General features: G+C 36.7%; 2 protein-coding genes across 5 annotated transcripts; one reads left to right on the forward strand and one right to left on the reverse strand.

Annotated features, from left to right (window-relative positions):
* Nucleotides 1-23: 23 nt before the first annotated feature.
* On the reverse strand, nucleotides 24-10,140 carry LOC122356975 (U2 snRNP-associated SURP domain containing). 3 transcript variants are annotated; one of them, XM_043256123.1, is made up of 26 exons: nucleotides 9,990-10,140; nucleotides 9,005-9,103; nucleotides 8,750-8,861; nucleotides 8,334-8,455; nucleotides 8,188-8,255; nucleotides 8,013-8,101; nucleotides 7,793-7,828; nucleotides 7,591-7,673; nucleotides 7,334-7,499; nucleotides 6,907-7,118; nucleotides 6,295-6,338; nucleotides 4,597-4,701; nucleotides 3,589-3,655; nucleotides 3,334-3,503; nucleotides 3,046-3,208; nucleotides 2,879-2,958; nucleotides 2,693-2,780; nucleotides 2,457-2,594; nucleotides 2,158-2,338; nucleotides 1,895-1,969; nucleotides 1,738-1,801; nucleotides 1,370-1,526; nucleotides 1,181-1,291; nucleotides 965-1,092; nucleotides 725-892; nucleotides 24-558 (listed from the first exon to the last, which is right to left on the reverse strand). In XM_043256123.1, the coding sequence occupies exons 1-26, from the start codon at nucleotides 10,032-10,034 to the stop codon at nucleotides 420-422; spliced, it is 2,910 nt and encodes a 969-aa protein (XP_043112058.1). In that variant the 5' UTR covers nucleotides 10,035-10,140; the 3' UTR covers nucleotides 24-419. The 3 variants fall into 3 exon arrangements, with proteins under 3 accessions (XP_043112058.1, XP_043112066.1, XP_043112076.1); XM_043256131.1 differs by lacking the exon at nucleotides 7,793-7,828; XM_043256141.1 differs by lacking the exons at nucleotides 6,295-6,338; nucleotides 7,334-7,499; nucleotides 7,591-7,673; ... (5 more) ...; nucleotides 9,005-9,103; nucleotides 9,990-10,140 and having other exon boundaries at nucleotides 6,907-7,037.
* Nucleotides 10,141-14,716: 4,576 nt separating this feature from the next.
* On the forward strand, nucleotides 14,717-17,891 carry ttpa (tocopherol (alpha) transfer protein). Of its 2 annotated transcripts, none has more exons than XM_043220887.1 (5): nucleotides 14,717-14,892; nucleotides 15,522-15,675; nucleotides 15,758-15,951; nucleotides 16,062-16,172; nucleotides 16,258-17,891. In XM_043220887.1, the coding sequence occupies exons 1-5, from the start codon at nucleotides 14,785-14,787 to the stop codon at nucleotides 16,465-16,467; spliced, it is 777 nt and encodes a 258-aa protein (XP_043076822.1). In that variant the 5' UTR covers nucleotides 14,717-14,784; the 3' UTR covers nucleotides 16,468-17,891. The 2 variants fall into 2 exon arrangements, with proteins under 2 accessions (XP_043076822.1, XP_043076815.1); XM_043220880.1 differs by having other exon boundaries at nucleotides 14,722-14,979.
* The last annotated feature ends 2,531 nt before the right edge of the window (nucleotides 17,892-20,422 follow it).

The raw sequence follows: 20,422 nt of genomic DNA on the forward strand, positions 1-20,422 counted from the left end.
CAAAAACTAATCCATTTCAAAAGGAGAGTCACATAAATTGTGTCTTTATTGAAAAGCAAACATCTATACAACTGAAACTTACACTAGTTTAATTTAAGTCAGTTTCAAGGGATCTAAAAACAATGACAAAAAAAAAAAAAAAAAAAAAAAAAAAATCATAAGACAATAGTTTTCATGTTGATGGAGAATTGCCCCAACCACTGCAGTTATTTTGTTTTTTCGGACACTTTGAACATCAAAGGAAGCTCCTAAATGACATTATAAAACACCCTATGATGACCCTTGAACACTGTTCTTGTGCCAATGTGAGTGAGCTTCAAAAGGAAGGGTGAAAGAGGGAATGTCCTTCACACTGATTTACAGGACAAATTTGAGGCACGAAAGACAACCCAGGCATCTTCCTACAACGGCCAGAAGTCTCAGTGTTTGCTTTTTTTGGATTTTTTGTGAGAACGGTGAGGCGATCGTGACCGAGATCTGGATTTCTTTGAGGATTTTTTAGGCGTTCTCGATCTGGACCTGCGCGACCTCTTCGGTGTTCTTGGGGGTGAAGGAGACCTAAAATCAGTTTAAAAAAAAAAAAAAAAAAAAAAAAAAAAAAAAGAGACATTATTATTTTCAGCTTCCATGAACACGCATGTACTGAAAGACAAAAGATGACAAGCCACAGGATTGAGTTTTAAGCTGTGACAATGAAGATTAAGGGAGGACACTGTTAGTTTACCTTTTAGATGACTTGCGGTTACTTTCTCTTGGAGAGTCTTTATAAGATGAGCGAGAACTGTCTTTTGTATAAGATCTATCGGAGCGCTCTGATCGTGGTGAGGGCGACCGGCCGCGCCGACTGCTGCTACTCCGGGTGGGACTGGGGGAAGGACTATGCCTTCGTTTTCTGATAGGGAAATAAAATTGTTTAAAGACAAAGTCAAGAACAAATGTATAAAGTAATGTTGAGGTATCTTACTTTTCTTTTCTGCCCGGTGTGGAGTCATCTTTATCCTTCTCTTTGTGGGGCACATCAGATTTATCTTTCTCTTTTCTCTCCTTTTCCTTCTCTTTGTCTTTGTCTTTTTCAGTCTCTTTCTCCTTCTCCTGAAAAATGTTTAAAAATAGTGGTTTCCAATGAAATAGTGACAAAGTAGCATCAAAATCCAATCAAACAAAACATTTTTTAACTAACCCGCTGTAGTAACTTGTCCCGGTAAAGCTCTACTTGTTCTTGAATACTCTGTCCGGATTTTTTGGGCCGTTTTCCAGATTCAAGCTCATCTTGAAACTTCATGACTTTAAGCTACAGCAGAGAAAAATGGCAGAGATCTCTAAACTGCATTCAAGCATGTGAAGAACTATTTTTAGGATTTAGGTATACCTCAATTTCTCGTAGTTTGGCACGTTTCTCCTCGCTCATCTCAGAAAACTTAGCAGACTTTAAATCGTATTCTTCTCTAACGGGATTACTGTAGGACTGCTGGTCTGCAGCTCTGGAGCTCTTGAGAGAGTCTTTACTCTCAGTTTCCCGTGATGCACTATGACAAGAAAAAAAAAAAAAAAAGATTTAAACATGAATTTCCTTCTACAAAAAAACTACATTTAGGGTTTCTATAGAGACTGCACTCAAACAAGAAATTTCTAGTAACTGAATTATTTTAATTTATGACTATGAAAATTAGCAAGACATTCCTATGAACTTTGCATGATTTAAATTCCAACAAACCATGTAGAATTACAAAAACTCACCTTGTTTTACTTTTCTCTGACTCATCTGGTAGATCAAAGATTTCCCATTTTGAAGTGGTTACAGCTAAAAACAAGAATTTGGTTATTTCAAAATTCTCAAAACTTACCAGGATGAAATTAAGCTTTAAACAATGTTATAAATATCATCTGGACTAACCTTGAGCCTCCAAAGCAGAACCATCCACTTCCTCCCATTTTGACGGGGCTACCTTAAAGCCTGGTTTTTGATCCACTGGGAAAAATAAATAAATAAAATTGGGGCACTGAAAAACAATTGCCAAATCTGCCATAACATTCAGCAATTGTAATCGTAAAGTAGATTCTTTTAGATTTTTGAAGAGAGTGACGTGTTAAGTTTACCAAGCAGATAACAGTTTTAAAAGTTAAAAAAATAAAAACAAATATAGTCAGCATTCTTACAAGGAACACCATCCAGATCATCATCTGTACCCTTGATGGGCATGCCATCCAGGTCATCAAGCGGTGCGCCATCAATTGGCGCTCCATCTATGGGCATGCCGTCAACATCATCCAAAGGAGCACCATCCAGCTCCTCCTCTACAATAGGAGCACCATCAATGTCCTCCGACCTTTCTGGTTGCTAAGTGAAAATGAAACAAACATCCAATGTGTCGGTTCATGAATTGTGACTCAACTCAAAGCTGAGCCTTGAAAATCTATGAGGCGTAACTCAATCAGTCAATCCCTATGAAGCTAACCTCTGGCAACAGCTCTGGTGTCTCCTTTTCAGGATCAAGACTGACGAGGCCCAGGAAGATGTTCTGAAGTTTAATCAGGAATGGATCGGGATACACTGCCCAGTCTTCCCACGCACGGAAGCAGGACATTACTCGTTGCTGTAAGTTTGGTAAGAACCGAAAAAAAAAAAAAAACATCAACTTTAATCTTTAATACTAAAAACCAATGTGTGTGTTAAAAGAGCAAAATAGGGCACCTTGAAATTCTCGGATTGTAAATGGCCCTGTATTGACTTATAAGTGGCATTAAGGTCTGAAAATATCTGGCAGAGTTTTGCTTCAAAGCTGTAAAAAAAAAAATTAAGACAAAACATACTGAATAAACTGACAAACCAGAATACGTACCTTGACTGTACACTCAAAAATAATTGTAATAGACTTACAATTTTCTGTAATAGGAGGCATTAGCGACTTTTGCAGATGAGTTATACAGCACATCCGACACCAAATATAACCTAGCAATCTGAGGGGGGACAGAAATGCACGTGTAAACAAAAGTGATGAGACACCTAAAACTCAGTTAATTGTAATTCTGCTGTGTCAAAGTGACCTTCTTTGGCAGAGGCGTTTTAAGTATAGATAGAGACTCAGCGATGCATTCCACAATCTCTTCGGCTGCATCAGCATGCGTGAGGCAGAAAAACATAGCATCAGCTATGTCACTCTTCCTTGGTGTGAGACCTCGGAGTAACTCCTCCAATTTATCCCTTTCGCTGCAGAAGAGAAGAATATCAAGTACACATAACCAACGATGTTGGCTACCAAAAGCCTAGTATCTCTATACTAGGAGTATTGAATATCTCCATAAACTCCAGATTTAAACTCCAAATAGACATACTCGTCTTTCAATGCGCCTTTCTTGCTAGTTTCATCATCATCCTCCTCATCCTCACGCTCCTCATCTTCAGGAGTGCCATGCAAATACGGGTTGAGAGGTGGCGGTCGCCAGATAGATCCATTCTTAAATATTCTGAAGTCTTCTGTTTTCCATTTTGTTGGAGAATCTCCCTACGAGTACAGATTTTTTTTTATTTTATTTGAGAGCTAAATATATTTCAATATGTTTCTGACCAAAAAAAAAAAAAAGACTAACCTGTAATATGGTGTATAATTTCCACCGGTAATAAACATGAGCAGGACTTTGATTTTCGAATAAAAACCTGTTAAGCAAAAAAAAAAAAGAAAAAGTTTGATTTAATGACATTATCAGAATACAAGTCAACTCTAAATATTAGATGAAGGCTATCAGAGTTTGCTCTTCCTAGCTTTATGACAGTCGGTGAGTGTTATTTTTCAACAGTCAAAAAAGTGCCACAATCTGCTCCGAGGGGTGAATAAAGGCCTCCTTTAGTGAACTGATGAATTTTTGTAAGAAAAAAAAAAAATCCATATTTAAAATGTTACCAACTGTAATCTTTAGTTTGCTCTAACTGTCATGTGTGCAAGCCATTCTGGACAGATAATGTAGGAGGTTTCCATAGTGTTAGCTCCAGTGAGAATATGCTAGAATGGACTGACCTTTGTTTACAGGAGCAAAAGGAATCAAATTTTCCTTACTTTAGCAAATCCTCATTTGTACTTCTAATTCATGGGGCCTTTATTCTCCTTTATTCATTCTTTAGCCACCTGAGGCACTTCTGATTATTGATGGATTGGCTTTATTGGACTTTTTTTGGACTGTTCAACAGTAACACCCAGCACCACTATAGAGCTTGGAAGAGCAATGACATATTTTTAATATAACTCAGAGGGGATTTGTTTGAAAGAAGAAAATCATATACACCCAGCATGCCTTGAGGGTGAATAAATCATGGGCTAAGTAAAATTTTTAGTGAACTAACCCTTTAAAGTTGTGACAAAATGGAAGTGACAGATTTTCTCTTTAATATTGTGACATTCTTTTTAGTGAAACATTATTTTTTTTTAAAAATGGGACTTGATTCTATCCAATGTAGGTTCAAGAGAACTAAATTAAAGATAAACATTTTAAACATAAATTTGATAACAGATTTGGTGTTTTTGTTTTTTTTAAAGCAACTTTTTATTATTACTTCCGGAGTAAAAAAAAAAAAAAAAAAAAAAAAGATTAAAATGAGCTTACCTGTAGAGTGGATTGTTGATCTCCCGGTTCATGATCATGGCTTCAAACATTGGACCCTCACGCACAACAAACTCGATCATTCGATGGATGAGAGAGAGCAAATTCCTACGAGAAAAACACAGTTAAAGCGAAACAGATTCAGCGCCATCACCAGCCACACCTAAACAACTGCTACTGCTACAATGACAACTGATGAAATGCGACATCCTTGCACTTACTATCCATGGAGTCAATAAACATGTTTGAGCTTTTAAGGTTTAAAACTGACTGGCAGTGTGACAGCTGTAACAATCAAAACATTTAAATCTACATTTGAGTCTCAGCCATAGCATTCTGCCCTCGTAACTTATAATTAGACGTGCTACTGAGATAGTAAATATGAGGCAGAGTGATAGTGATCTTTCTTGCTTTTTCACAATACACAAGTGTGGATGGAGAAGGACAAAATCATGTAAGCACTTCTAGAGTCAGTTAAGGGATAGGGACAACAATTGGCTTCCTGACTGGCTCGTGAAGTGGCCGATAAAATCAACAGATGATGTTTTTCAAATGTACTGAAACACAAATCACAAGTATTGGAGCCGATCATACCAATGTCAGGCAATCATTCTGTATACTTTCCCCAATCCATCCTGTGACGCTTTTCTGGTCCCTCGCTGCTGCAGACAGTTCAACTTGTGCTGCTCACCAAGGCCAATGTCAAAGGTCACTGAGACTATGGGGATTGGGTGTCGCTTTTGTGCCATGCTACTGGGGCAGTTGAAGTGAGCAATAGCCAGAGGGCCGGTTTTGTAAACCTGACACTAGGTGAATGTGTGTCGTGTAGTGTTTTAGTTGCTAAATTAGTAGTGTCATTAACCAAAATCTCAAGTTTTCTCAAAAACACCCAAACTTAGTGGAAAGACCGGTCAAGCATGCTGTAAAATAGATAACTGATGATTCAATTCTGTCGAAAAAGAGGACCTACAAACAACAGACAGAATTAAATCAATGTACGCTACTGCCTAAAGTTGGGGACTGGTAAGATGTTTTTTTAAAGAAGCCACTTATGCTCCAAGACCGAATTAGAACAAGTAAAACACAGTAAAAATGGTTATATTAAAATATCAAAAAAATTTTTCCAATTCTGGCAAAATTACCATTTTTAGCAACCGTTACTCCAGGCTTCAGTATCACATGATCTTTCAAAAATCATTTCAGTATGATGACTTGATGCTTAAAAAACATAGATGCTGAAAAGAGTTGTCATGATTATTTTTGTCTTCAGAATTCTTTGAAAACAAAAACATTTCTTCAAAACAAATCTTTGCAACTCCCTTTTTTGATTCCTGAAATAAAAAAATAAATAAATAAAAATATCTTACTGACCCAAACTTTTGAATGGTAGTAGCTCATATCAACAAAGAATAAAATAAAATAGAATAATAAAAGATAAATTAAAAAAAAAATCACGCAACTCTTTCTACTAATATGAACCTCACCTATCTTGAGCAGTATGAAGTAAACTTTATAGGGAAATGCGATGCATGTGTGTGCCTTGTACTGTTAGTAGCTGCTCTTCATTTTCATGCAAGGCCTCAACTATTGCTCACTCAAACCAGGCTCTGGTAGCATGGATATGGCCAATCTTTCAAACTACAGAGATGGGATAAGTTCTCTACATTTCATAAGAATTTGGAAAAAAAGAAAAACATGTACCTTTCTGTTGGGATAACCACTTTGACTATGGCTTGCGACAGAGTCTGGATATGAAGTCACATCAGATAATAAACATAGAATATATGTGAGTATTGTTAAAAAGAAACAGGCATAACACTAAATGCAACATATACTCCTACAACAACAAATGTGTTCTACTGTGTCAGTTTTAAAACTTGACTGAACACATTCCTTAGAGAAAGTGCAGTGAACTCATACATCATCTGCACTCATAATATATATTTTTCAAAAATCTCTTTACATTTCTTCAAACAGACAATATCAAATGTGTACAGTTTCATCCTAACTTGCAGCCAAAACCCATAAAATGCCTTGTGCAATGAATAATCTACACTCCAAAACACTTACCGGTGCAATCAGCATGGTACACATGAAATTTATAAAACTGATTTATTTACAAAAAAAAACATGCTAATTGAGTAATTTTTCATGATTCTATGGACAAAATATTTTCACAAAGAAGACCAAGCCAAAAAAGGTCTGCACCTCTTTCACTCAAACAAAATACTTTTATATAAACGTTTAATTTCTCCTCACTACATTTATTACCATGCTAACCAAAATCTTTTTGCCCCACGTATGCCAAGTTACCTTCTCAAACTCCTCTTTGCACTTTGGAGGGGGAGGCATGGGAGCGTTGGGGTTCTTCAGCCTCTCTTTGGGCTGAGCATTGAAGGGCAGTCCAGAGGGTGGAGGCGGGAGGGTGTGCTCCATCATTGAAGGTGGAATGTATATGGGGTGAGGAGGAATTGGTACACCTTTGCCCCATCCCAGTTTCATTTCAAAATTCATTATCATTTTGCCTGAAATGGACAGCATTCGGCAAATTCGTCAATGGTTTTATAAGGAAAAAGACGTCATTTAAAAAAAAAAAAAAAAAAAAAGCTGATACAGGCCTATGTGATCTAACACTATTTAAAGACACGCGTGCACACACACACACACACACACACACAAAAAGCAAAAATATATATGATACACTGCATTACATCAGCATAAACAGGAAAAATATATTTACCATTTAAATGTTTAAGTGCACGTTCAGCATCTCTCCTCGTCATGAAGGCTACAAAACCGCAGTTCCTTTCTCTGGCCCTTTCCTCATCAGTCCTAGGCCACATAATTTTCACACTGGCTAATGGACCATAGCGACCGAATTCCTGACAGAGCATCTCCTCATTCATCTGGAGCATGAGAGAGTATGTTTTAGCATGGGAAACTCTTGGTTACAGATATCACCTAACAATTATCAGAAACAAAAGAAAGACCAGTTACCTGAGGATTTATGTTCCCCAAGTAGAGGTTTGTAGTTGTCGGATCACCAACATCGTGTGAGCCAGGAGCAGAATCATCCAAGACTGAAAAGCAAAATAGTAGCTCTGAATAACAACTGATGTTTTACTGTATCTTCTTCCATGATGGGATACATAAACAGCAAAATGGTCATTGCATTACACAGTATATAAAACAAAATTACCACTGGACGGACGGTTTCTTCGTGAAGAACCATCCGCTAAAAGCAGAAGAAAAGCAGTGTGAATTTTGTTTCCCGAATTTTAAAAGCGTATACGCTGCTGAATTTGTGGCAGTGGCCAAGACATGTGGAAGGGGCACAAACTTCACTGGGTCCGTGAGCGAACGTACTGTTTTTGTTTAGAATAAAACGAACAAAAAAAAATCATGAATAAAGAACTTACAGGATCGTCTTCCTTCCATTGTGGGAAGAGGCTCAAAACGACTGACTCGGCCCTTCAACCGGTGCCGTTCATCGCGCTCCTCCTGTATCCTATAAAAACAGCAGAGGCTTTCACCTGAAATGATCGTTTTAAAGGTTGCTGTCATTTGTTCAATAAGAACTGAAAGAACATCTACTGTTTTAGTTCTTCTTTGAAGAGTTCAAGGTTGCTCTTTTTCTTTTCTTTGTCTCCCTTCTTTGATGCCTAGGCAATATAACAGAAAAACAATCGGTTAGAGGTTTCAAATTAAGGTCAGAGAGAAATAAATGGCAGAAGACTCACATTGCGCTTATCTAATGCTAAAAACTGTGGTGGAGTTTCCAAAGGTAAAAAACTTTTAGCCTCCAAAACCCTTGATTTCGGTTTGTAGAGCTTTCCTTTCTTTTCATCAGCTGCGGCTTCCTCTGTAAGAGACACGTAAAACAAAGAACATGAGACAATTATGAAAATTATTATTATTAATAATAATATTACGCAGCACAGCTGTTTTCAACATTGATAAACATTTCTTGAGCAGCACATTAGAATGATTTCTGATGGATCATTTATCACTGGAGTAGTTACTACTGTATTTTGGCCTGTGTGAGCATAATAAAATTACTAAAACACTGTGCCAATTAATGCATTTACAACATTTGGTTTTGTTGTATAATGGAAATAAAAAAAAAAAAACGCACATAAAATCAAGATATTCCTACCTTTAGTAGCATTAGCAATCCCACCACGTACAAAGGTCTTAACTTTTCCTTCACCTCCCTCAAAGGCAGCAAGAAATTCCTCATAGATCTCCGCTGCTGCCCTTTCATCCTCCTGTGAAAAACCATAGACCGTGTCAGATATTTATTGTAGTGGAATATAAAACTTTTAACATTTTACAGGAGACTTGAGACAAAATGAGAAACAAACTGTTCTAAAAAGAGAAATGTACATAAATTCCAGCCTCATCTGCTTACCTTCTTCTTGAGTTCATCCTGCTCTTTCTTACTTAGTGTTCTTTTCGCAACTGCCATCTTGCCAATACTAAAGGCCTTTAGCTTGCTTTCCAATAAAGCCTGCAGAAAAATATGAAAAAAAAAAAGTATTACACAAAGCAGAGATGATCCACACTCTTCCCGCTTATAATTGAGTGCAATGCAAAACGCACAAAATTAAAATCAAAACGAGGAAGGAAAAAATTATGAATGCGTCCATATTTGGTAAGGGTTTGTTTAGATTCTCTGAATTAAAGAAGTAGCATAACTGTTAGCCATCAATATAGAAGGGCACTTTGCATGATCCTATCACCATCGGGTCCAGTACACCAGGACAGATGGGTTAGACTGGCTAACACCAGAGGTACCATAATCATATAAACTATGTTACATATCAGCTGTGTCTCCTTTTCTGTTGACACGTTCACGTGTCTAGTATTACTAGCGACTGTGAACGTGTTAGCTCGTCAAAGCAAAGCCAGCAAGTTACGGCACAAATATGCACACACATGAGCAATTAAGACACCAACAACGCCGATAAACAAATCTATCTCCTCTCTGTGGGAGTATAAATCCAGAAATCAGTGTAATACAGCAAGTTAATATCTGTAGATTACGCTCGTGTTAGCCCTGTCAGCAAACAATAAACAAAGCAAGTTATGTTATGTTCTGTAGTGGTGTCAAGGGTATAATCAATCTTAATATCAGATCAAATGCGGTGTATATGGCTAACAGATTTTAGATTCTTCAGGTGTACCACAGAAACAAAATCTGTGCAGCCACCGGTTGTCTAGCTAACAGCACTGCTAGCGCGTTAGCATCACACCGAGCAGCTCAATTAGACCTTTCTCGTACCACAAAGCGACACACCACTGAATAAAACTCAGTATTTTTCCGCGTTTATTATCGTAAGCCAGAAATTGTTGTTTTGATACACTGATATAAAGCAGAAAAGTCCAAAAAATACCTTAGAGTTGGCTTTCTGTGCCCCACCTGGCGTTTTGTCCGCCATTTTGCCCGACTCTGTGCAAGCGCGTGAGGCGGGTTCACTCTCTCACAACAGGGAACGAATCCATTTGACTTCTACTGCTAAAGCCCGCTCTGATCTGAATGAATCTGTCATGATCTTGTCATCAGAGCACAGGTCGTGTATTGGTAGGCCGATCTTATGCGGACTGCCGTCTGTGCACAAGACACCGGATTTCAGAAAGCACTTTTAAAAGAATTGCTTTGCACAGAGCCCGCGGAGCTTAACTGGTCCAAGCTCATCTTCTAGCCTGATGAAAAGATGAAAGCCTGATCAAACTAGGAGACCAGCAAACCAAACAATTAGTCATTTTTTACCCTGGCTGCATCTGCTGTGCTAAATCATTTGCAACAATAACACAGGCCAGTCCATATCATTACCACTGCAATTCATTTTCAATATACTAATATTTTTAAGCCTATCTGAACTTTAAGTGACTTGTAGCTTCAGACTCTGTACACAGGATGCATTTAGTCTTCTGAATAGAAAATATACATTTTTATAACATATCTGCAGCAGTAATTCCTGCATAAATGTATACTGCATTAAATTTATGCAGCATTAAATAATCTATGCACCTTTTTGAAATACATTGGTATTGCCAAATGGATTAACATGATAAATCACATCCAAAATAAGTTTGTGTTCACACAATATATGTGTACATACTGTGTATATTTATATGTATATATACACACATGAATATGCTTGTGTATTTAAGAAATAACCATATTTATGATGTACATATAACTATCTAACATTTCTTATGTGTGTGTGTGTGTGTGTGTGTGTATATGTATGTATATATATATATATATATATATATATATATATATATATATATATATATATATATATATATATATATATATATATATAGAAAAGAAATATATAATGTATAATATATGTCATACATAAATAGAATTATTTATGTATAACATTTTATTTGTTTAGTTGCAAATTAAAACTGTTTAAGAAAAGGCAGCATAAAAGGCCTTTTAATCCCTAAAACATAGTGTATGCTGAATTGCTTAGTACACACATTAATAAAGCATTAGTACTCTAAAAAACTCCAATAAAGCTGATTGTATTAGTTGTATTCTGTATTTAAGTTGCCCAGTTTCAGTATTTAAACAGTAGTCGTACCCAGTCTTAATATTCATGCAAATATGTCATTATTTTATTTTGTTATATGCATCTAACGAATGTGCTAGCTGACATATTTTTACAAAACCACTTCATAGTAGTGTTGCGAGAGCTTGAAACTATATTTTTATAGTGCAAAAAACAGTCAAAAACAGCAATGCAAAAAAAATATTTTCAATGGATTTTATTATTACACAACTAAAAAACATAAAAATGTCAGTAACCAGATAGAAATAAATAAAAACGATGATCTTCACGTAATATTTGTATTGAAAAAACAGTTTGTTTGCAAAAAGAAAAATTGGTTCAATAAAAAAGTTGTTCAGAGATGACCAAAGAGCTTCTTAGTTGGCTTTAGCAGTCACCATATATTTTCACTACCCGTGAAATGTTATGAACAGTACACTACACAGTATTGTAAATATAAGAGTGTACTGTGAATATAACATTAATGCATTTACACACAAATTAAAACAGCAATAGCATAGTAATAAACAGGCAGCTTTGCATTTGTTGAAGGATATGTGGCTTCGCTCTTGGCATTCACCGCGTGCCTTAATTGAAATACATTAAATCAAGGTCCACTGTGAACACGTACAGCGAGAGCCTAAAGTGCAGAGAGAGACTCTGAGGGCCTTATAAAAATATAAATCATAGATTCAGGATGTGCATCGTGACTTGATAGTCTATGCACCGCAGGCCGGACAAATCGTATTCTTCCAACAGGTGTATTTCTTTAAAAGCCTCACTTAAGGCCTATTTAGATATGAATCTCATCCTGGTTAAATAAGGCTGAATGTTTCCTTATCCGGCGAGCCGTACTGGAAGCCTGTGTTCTGACAGACAAAGCACACAGCCAGGGGCAGTGCATTCAGAATGCCTGCACAGCCGAGGCATCAAATGCAGCCTTCCATCCCTGTAACCTATACAAAAAAATAAAAATCATAACAGTTTAACCATGATGGCAACCAGGCCCATTCGACATACAATACACAGAAGAACGACGAACATCGGACAACACACGCAAATACACCCAAAAAAGTCTCATGTGTCACATCAAAAGAAAAACGTATTACTGATAACATTATCCGATAATTAGTCGTGCCAGAACATGCAGAGCGTTATTAAGGTTCCTATTAAATCCCACTGCTGTCGGCGGGCAGCATCCGCGGTAATAACCTGCATCATCGCTGCATCATCCCACAAGGGTGGATGAGATTTATTTGTTATCTACGTTTCTCGTACGATTTAGGAGTTCGTGTACGTACCTCCGCGAAGCCACGCAAGCCCGTTCGCGTCGCTGCTTAATTTTAAAGCGCACTTTCATATACATGTCGAGCCAGCGACATATTAATATGGAAACTGCGCCGAGCGCTACATCGCATGGGAGGCGCGTGACGTCACCCTGCAGACAGATGTTCAATCCCTGCGTCCTTGAGTTTAGCTATAGGCTATGTTAGCCAACAAACGTCGGGCCAAGCGATTGATTGATCGATTATGACCCTTAGAACGACGATAACGGCAGGCCAGTAGCTAGCAGGACTTTTTTTTTTTCATTTATTTGTTTATTTTAAAAAGGCTGCGGTTGGGACATTATCTCAGACAAGTTATTGAATCTGAAATAGGCTCATTCTGGTATGATTAGCGCGTCGACAGCCGCAGTAACGCTGTTTAGACTAATGCAAAAATGCGCAGTGATGCAAATGCGTTTATTTAATTTTATTATTTGTGTGTTGGTCAAGTTCAATCGCTTAAACATCCGCATTGTGAATGTCCTCCTCCAAACTGAAACAGTGTCATCATTTTGTAAAAAGTTGCTGTTGTGTAAATAAGTAAAGGTGATAAAACCACACCGACATACATTCAGGCATATGATTTCAGGCTGACAATTTTTAATACATTTCAATAAGTAGACAAGTTGTAGGCTAATGTGTCAGACTGAATGAGGATGGTTGAAACATTTATAATTTATAATAATTCATCATTTTTTGGCATTTCTTCAGTGTCTGTTGTAACATGGTTAAGTTTGATAATCTTAATACAATGTATAATTATATGTATAGTTTATACTTAAATAGACAGTATTCAAATGTTGCTGACCCCAAGAGAAGGCTGCAACATTGGCAGTTACAACATTCATTAAATAAAATCTTTCTTTAATGTAATTTAATTTTAATAATTTCTTCATTTTATTTGTACAGGGCAGGGTCTTCACTAAGAAATATATAATGAAATTCATAAGGACAAATACTGCTAAGAAAAAGTCATTAGTATCATTATTATATCATTATCTAATATACAAATCAAGACAATGAAATTAAATAATACTTCTTGTAATTTATTTGACTGTCTTAAGAACTTGTTTGACCAGTAGTTTTTTTTTACTTTTCATATTCAAATTAGGTTAATCTACCTTTTATGCAACTGACTTTACAAAGATATGATTTGTCTACAAGAAAATAAAATTACATGACTGAACTTTCCGTGTGTGTATGCAAGTGATATATAGTTGTGTGTGTGTGTGTGTGTGTGTGTGTGTGTGTCTGTGTGTGTGTGTGTGTGTGCGTGTCTGTGTGTGTGTGTGTGTCTGTCTGTGTGTCTGTGTGTCTGTGTGTGTGTGTGTGTGTGTGTGTTTGTGTGTGTGTGTGTCTGTGTGTGCATGCAATATATGCGTGTGTCTGTTTAGGTAAATGCTGGAAAATATTTCACGTGTGAATCTAAATATACAGGTATATCATTGTTTGTTTGTGTGCTCGTTCCTGTATGTGATGCTTGTGTGAGTGACAGATTTTTTTAAAATAATGTTTACTTCAATTAAAAAGGGGAAATAACCTGACCATTGAAAGTGCTTCTTTATTAATACATTTAACATTTTTGCAATGTTACGGCAAGCTTTTACGTGATAACGGAGAGCATGTTGGGAAGGTTACGCCACACCGACAGCCATGATAAACTAGCTTGACCCATGCTATGCCTGGTAAAAGCTATAGGAAAACACTTATTGAAATGACAGTTCATTACAGTTGATAAAAACGCACGTAGCTGCTTTCTTTCCAGTGCAGTCATAGCTCGTGTTTGAAGGCTGCTTGTCGTGTTGCAACTGTCTCTCGATGCAACCGTCCCCCACTCTTTCTGTTGGCCAAAACAATAGTAATATATCATTTTTATATTAACAGACACGAAAATATATACTTGACTACTATACGACTACATCCCCCACTATTGTGTTCAAAAAAGTTTTCCTAAATAATAGCATTTGAATCGGATAGCAAGATGATTCATTAATTGTACGTTCAGGTTAACTCTCTCTTTACTATCTGGAGGTTTCAGTAGGCCATAGGCTACACGTCTTTTTTTAGGAATATGTCTCACTTTTGAATAATGGGTCTTGTGTCGGTTACTCTGCCAAGAGACATTTCGGTCTACAAAGTTTTCTAGGTTAATGTTTGACGAAACTTGACCTGTACAAAGGTGAAAAAAACATTAGGCGATAGTTGTGAGTGGGATGTTAGGGGCTCACTCCCTGCCCCCTTTTTACGTAACGCCTCGGCTCAGAGAGCACGATGACATTCGCTCGACTCGCGCAGATATGAAGTCTGAAGAAGTTGACGACGCGGAGGAATTAAACGATCTGCCTGTTGATTCCGTTCGGATCGCGCCGTATTTGCGTGAACTGAAACAAAGGGCAGCGGCAGAAGTAAGCATTCGACACTTGACTTTGACGGAGGCTTTTTTGATACGGTTTCTGCAGGCGAGAGACTTTGATGTGGCACTGGCTCTCAAGGTTTGTAGCGCTGCTGTTAAACGATGACTGAACTCGACTGATACTAACTCGTAAACCGACCCGCGTGCTTTCTGTAGGGATTGTGATACTGTTGGCGGTTCGTGATTTGATTAGCGATAGTATTGCCACAGGCCCACTGTTTACTTTATATTATAGCTATTATTTATATACTTAAGTGTTCTGTGTGTTTATATACTTCAGTTAAAGACATAAATTCATTATGGCCTAATTACAGCAGTTTTCCTGCATCGTCGTTACTGATTTAATGTGAGGCTACATGTACATTTCTGGCTCACCGTCTCGTTTTTTTCCCCCTCAGTTAGGCTAAGTCTTTATTTTAGATTATTTAGTATTTCAGCCATACTAACAATAATGACTCTACACAACTGTAGGTTATAGCAGACATATTCAGGAGTCCACCCAACCACTATCAATGTAATAAGCAATGCTTCTGTTTGTTGTGTATCATTATTATGTCCCAATACTATTCTTAAATGCAGCCAACACAAACATATCACTGATCTTCTGTTTTTTCTTCTCAGCTTTTGATTAACTATCATAAATGGAGACAAGAATGTCCAGAAATAACAACCGATCTGAGACCATCATCCGTCATAGGACTTCTGCAAAACAATTACCATGGAGTTTTGAGATCACGAGATGACGCTGGAAGTCGAGTTCTAGTCTATCGGATTGGCAAGTACATACACGAACAATTTTGTAAACCTGGTTTTGTTCGTTGCGTCGGAGAATATCACAAAATTGAAGTCGTTTTTAGGTCAGTGGAACCCCAAAGAATTCACCGCTTATGAGGTTTTCCGTGTGAGCCTCATTACATCAGAGCTGATTGTTCGAGAATGGGAGACGCAAAGAAATGGACTCAAAGCAATTTTTGATCTCCAAGACTGGTGCTTTGCGCATGCCCTGCAGATAAATCCTTCCTTGGCAAAAAAGATATCTTCGGTGCTGACAGTAGGTATCCATTAAAACCTTTTCATGAAAAATGTAGAACATTTTTTTAAACTCACCCTATGGAAACACTTGCTTATCAGTGTCAACAACACATGAAATCTGTTTTGCAGGACTCCTTTCCTTTGAAAGTACGTGGCATCCATTTGATAAATGAGCCTATTTTTTTCCGTCCCGTCTTTGCCATGATCCGTCCGTTTCTTCCAGACAAGATCAAACAGCGGGTCGGTCAAATTTAAGTACATACATGTGGAATTTTAATGTGATTTACTTTATTATTTAATATATGTGTTGTGTTTTTATTTACAGATTCATATGCATGGAAGTTCGTATGCCCGAAGTCTCAGCGATTTCTTCCCGAAGGCTATCCTCCCCCCTGAGTATGGAGGAACCGGTCCCAGCATAAACGATGCGTGCCACGATTGGACTGAGTACATCATGCAGTCTGAAGCCTATCTCTATAGTCTCTCTATAGATTTAGGTGGAGGAGATGCTTCTCAGTCATCTGCCTATGCGTGATTGTAATGAAGGTACTTCTTACCATGTGCTCTTTGTGCTGGATAATAACAGATTCTGCTGGGCAGGTTAAATGCTTTCCTTGAAAATCAAGATAATATTGCTGACTTAAAGTAATAGTTCGCCCAAAAAATTTATGTATTCACCCACAGGCCGTTCAAGTTCTCCACTGGAACAGATTTGGACAAATTTAGCATTACATCACCAGGTCAATAGGTGCCATTAGCATGAGAGAAAAACTTTACAGTAATCCACAAGAAATGAATAACACACATATATATATATATATATATATATATATATATATTTTGTTGCTTTCAGCTAAAATAAGAGTCCTCTATGCATAATATTGCTTTCTCCATAGGACAAATCATCTGATTTGAATAAGAAAAGAAATATTCACAGATCAAGCTCTTTTTAGAAGTCCAAAGTGCTTCAAAAGAGATTCTCGGTTGATGGCTTGAGAGTGAGTACAGTTTTTTGGTGAAATATACCTTTAAATTGTAAAGCATTATAATATGTATGCTTTACTTTTATTCTTTACTTTTTTTTTATCATATTGCACATGAACTAATGATGCAGCTGTTTAAATTGTCTGCCCAACTCTAATTTTCCAGACTGGAAAAAAACAAACATTAATTCATATTTTTGAATGATGTGATTTTATTGAATTCCATTCCTCGCAGAGATTGATTGCAAATACATGATATACCTCTGAGGATAAAATATAGCATCAGATATTCTGTTACCTTTATAAGGTTTCCACAGTCACTTGTATATAACACAAGTAATGTACAATGTTGTGCATGACCAAAATATCAAAGTGCCTTTCCTCTTTTCCTCGTGAGATGTCATTGCTTTTATTGTTGTATCTTCATAACAGTGGACATAACTCAGGATGTTAAACAAGTCTCTGTGCTTCTCGACGTTTGATATCAATCAAACTGATGCATCATTATACTGATGCTTTTTAAGTGAAACAATCTTTAATATAACTGTAAACTACAGCATTTGCGATCCTTGGCTGTATTCCAAATAAATAAACGGCTGAAGACATGTACTTGTTTAGTCTGCACCAAGTGGGAATATTAAATAGCACTTTGGTCTACTGCCTTTTGCTCCGACTCTTAAACAAATCTAAACAGAGACTAATGACCTAACTGGAACTCTTTGTGTTTACAGATTTCCTTAAATGTGAATTTCTGAAACCGTGTATATAATCTAGTTTAGTTTATTGCATTATTTGTGTCAGACAGTGTCTGATGAAAGTAGAAAAAGACAGTTTTACATTATTTAATTGTGCCGTCCTCACTTGTTATCAAACTATGAATATATGACTGTTTTTTTTAATTGAATGTACATTTTTTAAATAAAAAAGTATATACAGACATATTAATACAACTCAAATAAACTTGGCAGCAAAACAACTGCAAAGGTCACTGTGTGAAATTCTTTCCCCAACTGATACTTCAGTATTGTCTGCAAAATCCCATTGGTTGGATATGGTAAGCACTCCATTTCTTGCTTGCTCTTAATATATCTAAACTTAATAATAGTAATAATAAATTTGTATTACATCCCATTATCTTGGCAGCCAATTCAATTGTAAGATACAAATAATAAGGATATATTATTAAAAGTAACAATAAGAATGTCACTAAGAAATACTTTAAAACCCTGTTTTGTAGTCTAGGTTTAAAACGGTTCAATGTCCAGATTTCTTATCACTTTTAAGAAAGGGCCATGACCCTGTTTTTTTCTAGCGGGGACTGTTTGTGCAACTGCTATGCATTTTTTGTATTCATTCTGTGCACATTACCTATCGAATCACATTTAAAAAAAAAAAAAAAAAAAAAAAAAAGCTCCTGCAATGAGACTGACACAAAGAAAAGACGACTCTAACCAGTTCTGCCATATCTTCTGAATATTAATATTTTGAGGCGACGTATTTGGAAATGATTGAGCGCCCTCTGCTGGTAAATAAAAATAGTTTTTTTTACATGTCACACTAGCCAGTGAAGTCCAAAGCGCTACTGTGAAACATTATAGGGTGACAACTACCATTTAGGAATGTATAAATAGGCAAATGTATCCTGAATATTTACAGTGAATAAGACTTTCTCACACGCCAAATGGCGGGAAAGGCCAAAACTTTCATCCAAGCACACTTTTAAAAACGTATGCTAACACAGCAAGCTTATAGCGGCGTGTTTATGTTGGCGTAGTAATAATAAATGTTAGTTAGTTAGTTAGTTGTGTGCACACTGCTGCAATCTTTAATCCTGCCTGTAAATTCAGGTTATATAATTATCTTGATTTTTTTTTTTTTTTTTTGCCATGAAAACATGTGGGACAAATAATTCCTCAACTGAAAGGATAAAAAACTAATTTTGCCTGTTACACAGAACTAAATAAATCAAAGTTCATCTTGCTTTAAAATATTTTTGTAATTTTGATTGACATGCATGCGTGTTATAAAAAGCTTTGGTCACACTTTATATTAGTTGGCCTTAATGTAAGTACATTAAAATAATAATTACTATGTACTTTTGTGTTCATCTAGTCTTACAAAACACTTCTGCTGCTATCAAGGTGGGATACGGACACGGTTAGATACAGGTTTGGTGTATGGGTAGGTTTGAGGGTTGGTTAAGATGTAAAGAATGAATAAACAGTGTAATTATAAATGTAAATAGTTACAGATGGAATTATTATTATTTTTTTACATATATAAATGCAATGTAAAAACGTATGTACACAACATGTGCATTGCATTAAATTATTAATTTAAATGTAAGTACATAGTAGTTAAGGTCATCTAATATAAAGCGGGACCAAAGCTTTTGACAAAACAAAGAGTAATTTTTCAAGTGTATTAAACTGGGTAATCACAAAACTTTGTATGTTTTAACCACACATAAAATTCCATACTACTACTACCAGTGAGTTAAGGATGTTTATCAATTATGGAAATCCTATATATAATAATCTAGAGTCACACCCATTTAAATTTCTACTGAAGGTTAACCTTAGATTGATGCATTTCTTTGTAAAACAAAGCTGTTCAGAATGTGGTGCAATGCCCTCTTTTATCAAATGTCAAAATCGTTGCTTCCAGGGAACATTTCAGCTGGACAGAATAACCTGCTGAGTGCCACAGAAATGGTAAAGAAATGACAGCCTGTCGTGACATGCTTGTAAAAAAATTTTCTCAAGCTTTTCTCCATTGATTCCAGTGTTCTATTCAAATAACCTTGCATGATTGTTTTGCCACAAGCATTTAATCCAATGCATTTCTCTGAAAGTGGTTGTTTATTCGTTCTTGGTAATTGTAATGTGCATCACTCAATATTGTTTTTCACGCATAGAGCGAAGAGCGTGTGTGTGTGTGTGTTTAACAAGCAACTATTATCCATACTACTACCAGTCAGTTAAGGATGAGGTGGACAAAAGCAGAAAAGGGGGTGGGGCACAACGTATAGGCAATGGAACAATTTGTACCAAGACAAAAGTCACAGTTTTCGTAGTTAATTTCACTCCCACGATATAAAAGAACCATTAAGACAAAGTATTTAGTAAAATAATGTAACGTAATTTGTGCAACTAAACTGCGGTTCCTTCGTTGTGCATTTTCAACAGGCTACTTTTGCGAGGAAATTGGATGCAGAAAAGATCTTACTTCCATAGTCCAGACTGCAGTAATTTTGGCAATCACGACCTACGCAAGCTCTATATGGGGCACAAGACTAAATCATTCCCCGGTTACGCGCAACGATAAGAATTATGATAACGTTGTGGACTGTTTTGCACTCCTAGCACTGTGTGAAAGGACGTGGACCGGATCTCGCGATAAGTGGGACCTTCCATCTTGCCACGTTCCAGTGCTGGCAGAAAAAAACAGGAAAAGACTGGGCGGTCTTACCTCGCAGGTATCCACACGATTGAATAAGTCACTGGT

The sequence above is a fragment of the Puntigrus tetrazona genome, chromosome 2, assembly GCF_018831695.1.
Source record: "Puntigrus tetrazona isolate hp1 chromosome 2, ASM1883169v1, whole genome shotgun sequence".
NCBI classification, from domain to species: domain Eukaryota; kingdom Metazoa; phylum Chordata; class Actinopteri; order Cypriniformes; family Cyprinidae; genus Puntigrus; species Puntigrus tetrazona.